The sequence below is a fragment of the Gymnoscopelus microlampas genome (assembly GCF_963454915.1).
Source record: "Gymnoscopelus microlampas genome assembly, chromosome: 12".
NCBI lineage: Eukaryota > Metazoa > Chordata > Actinopteri > Myctophiformes > Myctophidae > Gymnoscopelus > Gymnoscopelus microlampas.
Window position 1 is genome coordinate 7,376,555 of NC_139949.1, and position 12,968 is coordinate 7,389,522.

The 12,968-nt window shown below is 41.3% G+C and overlaps 1 protein-coding gene across 1 annotated transcript in view; it reads right to left on the reverse strand.

The window, feature by feature from the left end:
- Positions 1-12,665, reverse strand: part of nsg2 (neuronal vesicle trafficking associated 2) — a gene marked incomplete at its 3' end in the record, with an annotated part of 71,679 nt that extends 59,014 nt beyond the window's left edge. Inside the window, exons 1-2 of the mRNA XM_084074466.1 lie at positions 12,641-12,665; positions 10,339-10,511 (exon numbers count right to left, since the gene is read on the reverse strand). Coding sequence (XP_083930592.1) covers positions 10,339-10,467 — 129 coding nt within the window. The 5' untranslated portion in view covers positions 10,468-10,511; positions 12,641-12,665. The remainder of the gene's footprint in view (positions 1-10,338; positions 10,512-12,640) is intronic.
- Positions 12,666-12,968: the final 303 nt, after the last annotated feature.

Here is a 12,968-nt window from a genome sequence, read left to right on the forward strand (position 1 = left end):
GAACAAGCTGTAAGAGCTTGTAGCTATTTTCCATTTTTATTGTGAAAGTATTACATTATTGAGTAGGCTACTTAATGTATTTATTTTATTTTTGTCATCATTGTCAGCCATTTCTGTGTTCATTTGACCCATTAAGACCTGAGGCCGATGAAAAAAATGTTTTCTAAATCCTAACGCTTTAAAAAATACATATATATTCAAAGATTTGCACAAAAAAAATCACAATTTTACAAAAATATTTTTGAATAGCCTAAAGAAATCTAAAAATGATACAGATGCGTCCCAGGTCTTAATGGGTTAAGTCATTTGTCATATCTGCCCTGCGAAATTTCTGTTAATGAAGCCTGAAAAAGTAAAACAGAATTCCAACATGATTTTGTTATGTTCCAATGCCCAATGCCAAAAAACATAATTACATCATTAATCACAGTTATTTGTGGTTACGTACAATGCCATGACAGTGACAGGACTTGTGTTATGTTGGATTGCTCTGAGAAACATGATCAATCACCCTTGACATCAAACAGCATTCAAATGACCGCAGACAGAATTTGATTAATCAAAACCACTGGTTCTCAATCTGTGGTCCTTGAGGGGGTTACAGGGGGTCTCGAGCAAAATTAGTTCATATAGAAACAAAAACGGTTTAATCACTTTAACCCATTAAGACCTGAGGCCGGTTCTACCAAATGTCAGTCTACAAAACAGTTTTCTCGAAAAGATTATGTTGCTATATCAGTGATTCTCAAAATGTTCATGTCAAGGATCCCAAAATGATGTATTTTGCCACAGACCCCCATAAATATGTTGTTCAAGGGACCCCCAGAAGCAAATATCTGAGTTAAAAATGTTGTAGGTGGTACAGTAGGTGACAACATTTAAGCCAATCAGGAGAGAGCACTGAAAATTCATTTTATGTTTAATAAAGAGCTGGAGAGACATGGGAGACTCCTTTTACTGAACCAACACTCTATAGCAATGATTACTATCAGAATATAGAGCTATTTAACACTTGCTTTAACCAAAGTAAATCACTTACCCTACCTTTAAGTACATTTTGATACCAACACTTTTGTACTTTTACTCAAGTGAATTTTGAATTTTACTTTACAGAGTCTACATGGCAGTATTTATACTTTTACTTGAGTACAACATTTGAGTACTTTTTCCACCACTGCGCAGGGGGATGTATATAGCGGCCTCTAGCGGCAGGGATGTCAGACTTGGGTTGGTCTCTATTCTGTTGTTAAGGGTAACTATGTTAGGTGGCACGGTGGTACCATACCTACACTGTAGTCTGTGTTAGGAGCCCCCACAGCTGACCATACCCATACTGTAGTCTTGTGTTAGGAGCCTAGGCCCCCATACAGTAGCTGACCATACCCATACTGCAGTCTGTATTAGGAGCCCCCATAGCTGACCATACCCATACTGTAGTCTGTGTTAGGAGCCCCCACAGCTGACCATACCCACACTGTAGTCTGTGTTAGGGGCCCCCACAGCTGACCATACCCACACTGTAGTCTGTGTTAGGGGCCCCCACAGCTGACCATACCCACACTGTAGTCTGTGTTAGGGGCCCCCACAGCTGACCATACCCATTCATATATCTTGCTGGTGGTTGTGGGGGGTGTTAACGGAAAAAGAGAAGATTTCCATTGCAAAGCAAAGTGTTGAGCAGGATAACATGGCCCTCATTTGTACTTTTGAAAAGGCAATATGCTCAAAATGACCTTCAAAAGTTAGTCTGTTTTTAGGAATAAATAATATAATATTAATAATGATAATAAATGTATCTTTATAATAATTATGCATATACATACTGTACATATATTAGCCTACTTTTTATCTATGATATTATTAAGACCCTTATTAACCCTCAATGGTTCATTTCTGAAAAAGGAGGTTATTGTAAAAAGATTTACGGGTTCCCACATGCGCTTGGTGCCTCTTGGTCCCAGAAGTGACATTGGACGTCAGACTTAAAAAACGAATTGCGTCCATTCATCAAGCATGGCTCTGCCGTGTGGTTCCATTAATGTTCATCATCAGTATCATATTCAGCTCTGTATTCACAACCCACGGGAACCCACCAATCAGCAGCAGGCCCCGCTGGGCCCCGGTGGCCATGGTAAACTGGATTAAACCGTTATGGGATGTTGTCGGGGGAGGATGATGGATGACTCCTAAATCCGTGGCCCTAATCTCACTGGGGAAAAAAACACAACAACAAAAGGACGCGACCTGCTGCTAGACAGCTGAATGAGAGAGAGAGAGAGAGAGAGAGAGAGAGAGAGAGAGAGAGAGAGAGAGAGAGAGAGAGAGAGAGAGAGAGAGGGGGGGGGGGGCAGAGAGAGAGAGAGAGAGAGGGGAGGGGAGAGAGAAAAGGGAAAAAGAGAGGGGGAGGAGGAGGAGAGAGAGATAGAGAGGGGATGGAGGGATGGATGGATGGATGGGAGAAGGGAGGGGGGCTTAAGGACAGAACAAAATGTAGGTGACCCAGTGACATGTCATACAGTGTAAATAGAACCACTGATGAATAATGTTTTTCTTTTCATTATTTTTTTTGAAAAACCACAGCGAGAGGAAGAGAGGGTTCATTATTAGGAGCTTCAGTCACACAGACTGCTCCTCCACTGGCTGCTGTTCCCGTAACACCGACTGACTGACTGAACTGAAATCACATCAGTAAAATAGGGCTGAACATGTTGGTCAAAAGCACACATTCAATGGCCGCATGATGCTGGTGCATTTTAGTGTGATGTGCAAGGAAACAATAGCAACTCTTCGCCAGGTAACTGAGAATGTTAATGCAGGACAGACTTAGCCAGACACTCAGCCTGATGTTCATTTCGTTTCACTCCATTATTCAGTCTGAAAGCCCTCCCAGTGCAGCTGTTTTCTGAGATGGGGGCGTGGCTAAAGTGGGACTCTTTAGCGATTGGTTCATACTGGATTAACCCGGTCCTGATTGGGCCGGGCCGCCGGTTAGATTTTCAACCGAGAAAACCTCGCCTTTTACAGCGTCACCCAGACCCTGAATGCGCACCTGATTCGGATGCTATCAATGCATTGAATGGGAGATTATCACGTTCTATCAGACCATTGAATGGGCGAAGTAGGCGACCTACTAGCTACCCCACGATTTGTCAGACCATTCATTGGGCGTAATCAGGAGCTACTGACCTATCGACGGAGATGACTTAAATTGTTCAGTTTCGGTTTTGGTTTTGGTTGTTTTGGTTTCGGACCATGACGGAGGCGCGCAGTCTCAGGCGAGCTGGAGCCCCGCGACGGGCCACCGAGGGAGCTAAAGCGACCGAGTTGCCGTCCGGAGCGGTGCGACGATTACGCCCAATGAATGGTCTGACAAATCGCGGGGTAGCTAGTAGGTCGCCTACTTCGCCCATTCAATGGTCTGATAAAACGTGATAATCTCCCATTCAATGCATTGATAGCATTCGAAGCCGGTGGAATGCGAGGCTAGCGATTTCAGGGGCTGGAGCCAGGCGAGGACAGACTGTCAACAACAACAACAGACTTTCAACAACTACATAGAGAGGATCTTATAGTCAAGTGCAGCCTCGTTACAAAGAATAATGCACATTTGAGAGTTCAGTGATGTAAAAAACCATAGACACCGGTCTACAGGGATATGGGAAAATCATAGTCAGATGTGACATCCTTCACCATTATTCTCCATAAGCGGTAAAGTGGCATATTATACAACAAGAGAACACTACAGACCTGAATGCTTGACCCTGACAGTGAGGGGGTCTGAAGGCTCTGTTATACTGTGGGGGGGAGGGGGGGGGGCATTTTTATTGCCGTAGTTTATGGGTCCACTTGTCCACTTAGAGCAGTGGTTCCCAACCTCTTTTGGATCAGGGCCCACTTGAAAATCTTCAAAGCGTTCACGGGACACCCATACTGCCCTCCTACAAAGCCAAAGTGCAGTAATTGTGTTTTTTGGCCACACTGACTTATATGCGTATCAAACAACTAATTAGCCTTTGTGATTTTGGGGGGAGAAACAATTACCTCAAGAACAGCTATACGATTAGTGTAATATCACTTACATGCCAATAACCCATTTGGCTGACCAATTGAAACACTTGTAAACCCTTTTATCCGTTAAATGATTTGCGTAAGTTACTGCACTTTGGCTTTGTAAGGCAGCATAGTACTTACGTTACTATGTATCTGTATATCACAATGAAAACAAGGTTGTCAAGGTTTTACATTAATTCTTTTATATAAATGTTATATTATATTTAAAATATTGGTAATAGGCTCTATGCACAGCAGCGATAGTATCACTTCCTTCACAGGTGTTACCAATTATACTAATGAAGGCTCTGTTCCATTTAGTGTAGCACAGTGGTTCTCAGATTGTTCAGATTTCCACGACCCCCATAACTCTGAGAGTGTACAAATGGAACCAAATGGACCCTTACGGGTCCATTTGGTTCCATTTGTACACTCTCAGAGTTACACACCCGCAAGGGACCATTCGGAAACCCCTTACGGAACCATGAGGGTACCTGGACCCCAATTTCAGTCCCACTGGTGTAGCAGAGTGTTTCCAGTGAGCCAACATGCACAGTATAAGTACCCTGACTCTGTTTGACCAGAATGGAACAGAGCCTTCATTAGTATCATTGGTAACACATGTGAATGTCTTCACAATGTGGCTGCTGTGAATAGAGCCTATTCGTCAATTATTTGGGGCCCCCACTTGCAATATCCTCATGGCCTGCCATTGGGCCCTGACCTACCGGCTGGGAATCATCGCCTCAGCAGGAAGGGTCAGTGCAAATCAATACAAAGCTATTCTGAGTCATCACCGTTATGGCCCTTATGAAACACCACTATCCTGATCCGAGTGGTCTCTGCCAGGATGACAATGCCCCCATAATGCATCCACAGGGCACAAGGGGTCACTGAATGGTTTGACGAGCAGTGGTAGAAGAAGTACTGTGTCTCTCACAGGCAATAGCAGATCTACAAGTTCACAACGTTTATGACTTTTTTAAGGAATTAGCCTTTATTTGTGGCAACGGCACACAAGACACAAATAACTCCAACGCATAATGAAGGGTAAAGGGAGATGGGAGATAAAATACAAACAAACAAACAAAAGATTCACAGTCACAGTGTTACCCTAAAACAGTTGTTCCCAACCTTTTCTGGATCAGGGCCCATGAACACCTCGAAAGCGTTCTCGGCCCGCCCATCTGACTGCTTAACATCACTTATGTAATGGACATGACAGAGGATTCAACCAGTTAACCATCACCTGCCGCTCTTTGAAAAGGTTGGGATGTATAAACAGAATGCCCATACTGGCATATGTACGAGATCCTGCCGTCATCAATATAACATGATAATCGATACCGCATTAAGTAGTCTGACAATGAGTACAATAGGTAAAACGGGTATTACATGTTTGTGTTCCCAACTGGCATAGTTCCCAAAGGTTATCAGCCTTTTCTCTCTATAAATCTGCATAATCTCTGCATGCATGTGTGTATGTGCGCTTATCTCTCCTTCGTGTACTGTATCTCGAGAACTGCCCAACCAATCAACTTCAAGCGTGAAGCCGTATGTGTCGCCACAGACCAATTGGGAGTGTAGTACCCCCGTAGTCCATGAGCCAGAGCCCCAAAATTGAGCAATGATTATCGAAAGATTGGGCAAAACCAAACCTATATTAAATTGTTCATAGGGTCAATACGAGCAAATAAATATATGATAACCTTTCCACAGGAGTAGCTTTTTCATGGTTATCACACATTTTGTTATTTTCCCCATACGTACATGACAGGTGAAAAAATGACAACATTTAAAAAAGAGTTATCATAATGAAACTTCCTGAGTTGATTACTTACATGAAGACAATGATTTATCGTATTACAAGTTTTCTGAAATTGTATATTTAAATATGCAAATTATGCATTAGGAAAATATGCCCAAATTTGCATAACTTTCCAGAATCAACATTGGAACATTGGACAAAGCCAGAGTCAATATACTTATTTCATTTTGTTAAGATGTTGGAGTCAAAGGTTTTTAACGAGGGAATATTCAATATCTGTCTCAATTTTGGGGCTCTGGCTCATGGACTAAATGCCTAATTTGCATATTTAAATATACAATTTCAGAAAACTTGTAATACGATAAATCATTGTCTTCATGTAAGTAATCAACTCAGGAAGTTTCATTATGATAACTCTTTTTTAAATTTTGTAATTTTTTCACCTGTCATGTACGTATGGGGAAAATAACAAAATGTGTGATAACCATGAAAAAGCTACTCCTGTGGAGAGGTTATCATATCTTTATTTACTCGTATTGACCCTATGAACAATTTAATATAGGTATGGTTTTGCCCACTCTTTCGATAATCAAATCTTGTCTGGCTCATGGACTACCGTGTGAAGTCGGTTGGATCAGCGGTTCTCCAAATATTATTTTCTTATTATTGTATGTTTAAATCCATAAATCCCCATAAATGGTGATGCCAAATAACATAACTGAGCTCTCTCCAAATATGGAGATGGAGCCCACTAATAAAGAACTTGACCAATTCAGGACATTTCATGAACTGCACTGGTGCCTGTGTAAATTGGCGTGGTTAGAAATGCATTGTTTGTGTTTGATGTCAGACCAGAGCCGCTGAGCTTATACAGTATTTTGGAAATGCCGTTAGACTTCCCATTCACCTCAGTAGGGCTTAAAGAAGCACTGTTTTGAGAATTCTGAGACGTATGGGAGAGGGAGACAGAGAGTTATTTCATCCCCAACCGAAACGACACGTGAAATGAAGACGCACCGCCAGCGTATCCACAATGGAGAAAAACATTTCCACTGTAAACATTGTGACAAGAGTTTCAGTCAGTTAAACACACTGAAGACACATCATCGTATCCACATTGGAGAAAGACCTTTCCACTGTAAACAGTGTAACAAGGGATTCAGTGCGTTAAGTAATCTGAAGAGACACCAGTGTATACAAACCGCGCCGCGGCCGCCGGGGATTGTAGACAGAACAGGACACATAAAACAGCCCAAACTGTGCATTTCGGTCTATAAACCAAGAGGACAGCAGGGTACTGTAGGTACGTATTGTATCTATGAAAAAATATATATATATATTTTTTTTCCCGACGGCACGGGTGGGCCCCAACGCAACTGCGTTGTCTGCGTCCCATTAGTTACGCGTCTGTTTCCACCACGAGTATAACAAACATTTGTCACAGTTACCAGATCTCTACACAGTTGAACGCCTAGGGGAGGTTTTGCATTGATGTGTTAGACATCACTTTCCACCCAGATCAAAACAAGGGGATATGTTTTGCTAGGAGCTGTGTCCACAGAAGGTGTTTTTTAGAGCAACTGGAGTGCGACTGTAGTGCTTTGGATATTGTTGCTGTTGGGTGGAAACCTTACATCTCCAAAACCTCCTTTTTTTATTACTATTGAAAAAACAAACAAAAAAAAATAAAAAATTAAAGAGTGAAAATAGCTCATCTGCAATCTCACAAGGCGCTGCGATGCTCTACACATGCACCAAGTGACATGCCTCTGCTGTGGGGTGCTGTGATGTTTGTGGGCGTGTCTCTGCTTAGGAAAGCCGCTCTCTTTCAGGTCTGCTGATGCCAACCTCCTACACTTCCCCAAAAAAACTAACAAACTCACCTGGGGTGACAGGGCTTTTTCAGTTGCAGCCCCCTCCCTTTGGAACCAATTCCCAACTCGCTTTCCCCACCTAACTCAAACCAAATCTCCCTTTCTTCTTAGTCTTAGCTTAATGTTTTTAGCCTTTTAACCTTTTCGCTCCTAATGAAGTTGTTTATTTTTTATTTCTTTTGTAAAGCGACTTTGGGCACAAAAAAAAGCACTATATAAATCTGATGTATAGTATTGATCAGCAGCACTCCTCTCCCAAAAGTTGAACAAAGTATTTCCTGCTTGAAGCAGAAATAAAACACTGGACGCCGAGAGCACTGAAGTGCGACGTTCGGCACAAGGAAGAGGAGCATTCCAGCGGGTATTGTACATAGAAATGCATGGCAGAAAGGCACCGGACGCTCAAACAACACAGCTCCTTATGCTGTGTTCACAGCAGCAGCTACAAAGCTATGCAGTGATATTCAATGTCAATTGAAGCCAGCGACATGAAGACACAAAGCTACTGGCCAGTGATGGAAAAAGTACTCAAATGTTTTACTTAAGTATAAGTACCAATACTGCAATATAGAATGACTCTGTTACAAGTAAAAGTCGAGGAAAAAAATGTACTTGAGTGAAAGTACAAAAGTATTGGCATGAAAATATACTTAGTACCAAAAGTAAAAGTACTAAAATGTTTGAAAATAGCAGATCTACAGTACAAGCTCACAACATGTTGCGATGCGACGCGTTGTGAGCTTGTAGATCTGCTATTTTCAAACATTTTAGTACTTTCAAACATTTTAGGAGCAGAAGTAAAAAGTATTGGAAATTGGAAATACTCCAGTAAAGTACAAATACCTCAACATTTTACTTAAGTACAGTACTTAAGTAAATGTACTTAGTTACTTTCCACCACGGCTACTGGCTACCATCCATTTTCCATGGAAGCCAGCCACATGAAGACACAAAGCTACAGTCTGACAATCATTTTCACTGGAAGCGCGCGGCATGAAGATACAAACAGCCGACACGTGTAGCTTCTGATGCTCGCTACAAAGCTATGAAGTATAAAGTTCAGCTTGCTTCAACTTCACACCAGCAACTACAAAGCTACAAAACAAACAAGTGTTGTTTCTCTCTCCACACAATTCCTGCTTGTAAATATATATATTTCCGTCAGCCAGTTCCCTGTTCTGTTGAATCCAACCCTTTATAATTCCCTTTATATCTTTCTCACTCGCACATCGTCAGATGCTGCATTGCATTGTAGTTTTGTATATGTTGTTGTTGCTGCCAGTGTGAACACCATCCCTCTAGGAGAGTTCCACACACTTACAACTTACAGTTTACAATATAGGCCTTTAGCAGACATGCTTATCGAGAGCGACTTACGATAAGCAAGGTACCCACATACATAGAATGCAGAGAGACGGTGTAGTGCCTCACTAAACTAGGATCACCCGTAAACCAAGCATAGCATCCGTCTAAACAATATACTATCAAAATAACAATCTGTTGTACAAATTAAACTACATGATACCAGGTAAACAATGACCATAGCGTCTGTTTAAATAATCTATATTACATTCTTAGCATCGTGGTCAAGAAAACAAACCTAAGTAACACAAACGCGAGAGCGAGTGACCTGAGGACTGAGGTCGAGTCTGAAGACATGAGTCTTCAGATTACGGCATATAATTGGGAGTGAGGCTGCAGTAACCTCGCGTCACCAGTCTTTCCACCTCGGAGGAAAGCCTGGTCTGCGTTACTAAAGACCCATATGATCCGGTCTAGGAAAAAAGAATCCTCTTTCCGGATTGTCGCGATCCGGTTTTGCGGTGCCGCTTTGTTTTGGTTCCCCAATCCCTATTTAAATGGAGTAGAATTTCCCCGTGGGATAATATGGATAATACAGACGCTAAATAGTCTCCGGAAAGTACACTCACATTTATATTTAAAAAATATTTTTATTAGGATTTTAGTAGGACGGACCTATTTTGGGGTGAGACGTTTTTCCGGTTTGTCGCGATCCGGTCGCTCCCGACCGGATCATATACCCGAAAAGGAATGCTGCCCAGGCTAGGCTGCAGTTCTAACTGCAATGGGGCGTTTGTCCCACCATTTGGGAGGCAAGAGGGAGAAGAGTGTGGGGGGTGTGAAGTGTTGTCCAGGGTGTTTTAGGGAAGGTTCAGACAGCTGCCCTCTGTTAGCCGATCTTAGTGAGCTTGTATAATCTATGCCAGTGGTTCTCAAACTGTGGTCCAGGGACCCCTAGGGGTCCTTGAGGGGGTTCCAGGGTGTCCCCAGCTGAATGTATATACTGTAGTTAGGAACCAAATGGACCCTTTTAGGTCTGTAACTATGAGAGTGTACACATGGAACCAAATGGACCTTGAAGGGTCCATTTGGTTCCATATGTACACTCTCAGAGTTATGGGGGGGTCCGTGGACTAATGCATATCATACTGAGGGTCCTTGAACTTAAAAGGTTTGCCCCAACCCCTTACTAACCTGTCACCCTGCTGTAATGTACGTGCACGCTCTCACGCACGCACACTCACACTCACACACTCACACACACACACACACACACACACACACACACACACACACACACACACACACACACACACACACACACACACACACACACAGTCCCACCTTCTCGGGTGCCGTGCACTGCAGGCTGCCCACGTCCAGGGGTGTGATGAGGGGAACGTTCTGGAATCCATCCTCCACGCTGGAGGCTTTGGAGCCTTTGTCCTGAAGATTACTCCCCAGCTTCACCATCTTTCACCCTCGTTTGACCTTATCCTTTAGTTCCCCACAGAAAACTGCAAAGAAGACGAGAGAAAATGGGTTTATTTCATGTCACTCTGGTTGGCTTGGTGTCCAGTGGTGGAAGAAGCAATCAGATATTTTACTTAAGTAAAAGTAGCAATACCACAATATAAAAATACTCAAGTAAAAGGTATGTGTTAAAAAATATATTTGGTCTGTGTTATAAAAAGTGTTGGCATCAAAATGTACTTAACCCATTTAAACCTGTTGTAACCCACTGAGTATTTTTCGCGCTATTATACGTCTAAAATACGGCCAGTTACAACCCTGTGTTAGACGGAGGTCTAATAGCCGACTATGGCTCACTGGGAACCTATACGTTGTTCTACCTTTCAATCCGGGAGACACCTCTGTGTCTCATTAGTTGTTGCTATACATATAGCTTTCTTTTTGGAGTAAGCATTTGAACGTTTTCAAAAACTCAGGTTAGGTTTTAAAAGGCGTTTTTAGGCCTCAGGTCTAAATGGATTAAAGTACCAAAAGTAAAAGTACTAAAATCTTAGGTATAAAATCTGTCTGAAGTGGTTGATATATGTTTTACAATAGAGTAATGTATATCTGCAAAGTAAACTAGTAACTAAAGTTTGCAAATACATGTAGTGGAGGAAACGTACAGTATTTGGAACTGAGATGTGGTGGAGTAAAAGCAAAAGTATTGGAAATTGGAAATAATCAAGTAAAGTACAAATACCTTAAGTGCAGTACTTGAGTAAATGTACTTTCCACCACTGGCTGTGTCTCAAAGTGGCTAAAGGTAGGGTATATGTGATATTCCTGTGTTTAAAAAAAAAACTATATTGTGATGGTAATCATTGCTATGGTGTTTGTTCAGTAACAGGAGTCTCCCTGTCTCTCCAGCACCAATTTCATCCAATCAGGAGAGTGAACTCATACAGGATACAGGATAAACAAGTGAAATTGGAACCGATGACACAAATAAATGAGCAGACAAAATTGGAACTGGAACAATATATAATTGAAGCTGATAAATGGGTACGGGGGTACTCTATATCAATGATTACTATCAGAATATAGAGCTTTGAGCCTTTAAACAAAAACCTTTTGTTTTGACAAAAGCATATCACTTACCATACCTTTAAATATGTTATGAAGGAATAAGGTGCTGGAGCAAACTCAAACATTTAGAGACTTTTTTTTATTAAAGGTATACACAATACAAACTCCAAAATTAATATGGATTTGGCCATGGACCCCCAACTGAAATTATTGTGTGCCAGGGACCGCCATTACAATATTTGTGTTTTTTTTATGGCAGATCTACAAGCTCAAAACACGTATTGATGTGACGGGATGTAATCACATGATATTGATGTGATACATCTTGACAAATGATGACAAATCTTCGGTCCAAATACTAATCAATTTAGTGTTCTCGGTGAGTTAGGAAGAATTGACATGGCAATCGAAAAGTATTTTTGAATATCCAATGCATTTGAAAAAAATATATTAATGAATTGATAGATTATTATTATTATTATTATTATTATTACAATTATTATTATTATTATTACACTTATTATTATGATTATTATTATTATTATTATTATTATTATTACCCTTATTAATTGGGTGCAGTTTAGAACTAAGACATGAAAAAGTACAATAAAACGATCTACAAGCATACAATCCATTGTATGTTTGTAGATCGGCTGTTTTTGCCATGCGACACCGTCACACGACAAAGGATACATCAGGCTTTTTTTTATTCTGGGGAAAATGTTCCCTGAAAAAAATAATAAAATGAAATACAAATATATAATAATAACAGCTAAACCGACTACATCTTTCTACCCTTAAAAAAATATAGATGAACTAGTGAAACCTATTAAAATCCATGTTAACCACTTCAACCCCAGCGTCCATATTCTGGGGGGAACATTAGCCAAAAAAACCCTACAAGCTCTCAAAGGGTCACAACGTGACGCGTTGTGAGCTTGTAGATCGGCTATTTTTTTGGCATAGATATTTGGTGTAGAGGGGAAAAAAGCGGTCCAAGTACCTAGCCAACTCTGGGTTTTTTTGTGATTACATTTAAGTGGTTAAATACATTTAAATTGAAATAGCCTTAGTAAAAAGCCAAAAATATATATATGTTACTCACATTTGAATCCTCTCCTTTTGGGGTCTTTCTCTCCTTGTGAACCGCGGCGCAGATGAATAAATAAATGATGAATCAATATAAAATAGGCTACACAGATCAGTAGGCTACAGAATGTAGTTATGAACCAGCAGAGATGGATTAAAGGTCCGTAAAAAAACAGATGGATTATGGATCCGTATCAGAGCGTCAGAGTGCTGGTCCTGATGCTGCTGCTGTGAGGGGGAGAGAGTCAGGGACTGAAGCAGGATGCTTCAACCCTCACAACACAGACACAGACAGACAGCCCCGCCCCCTCCCATCCGTCCATCCATCCAACAGCGCGCGCGCA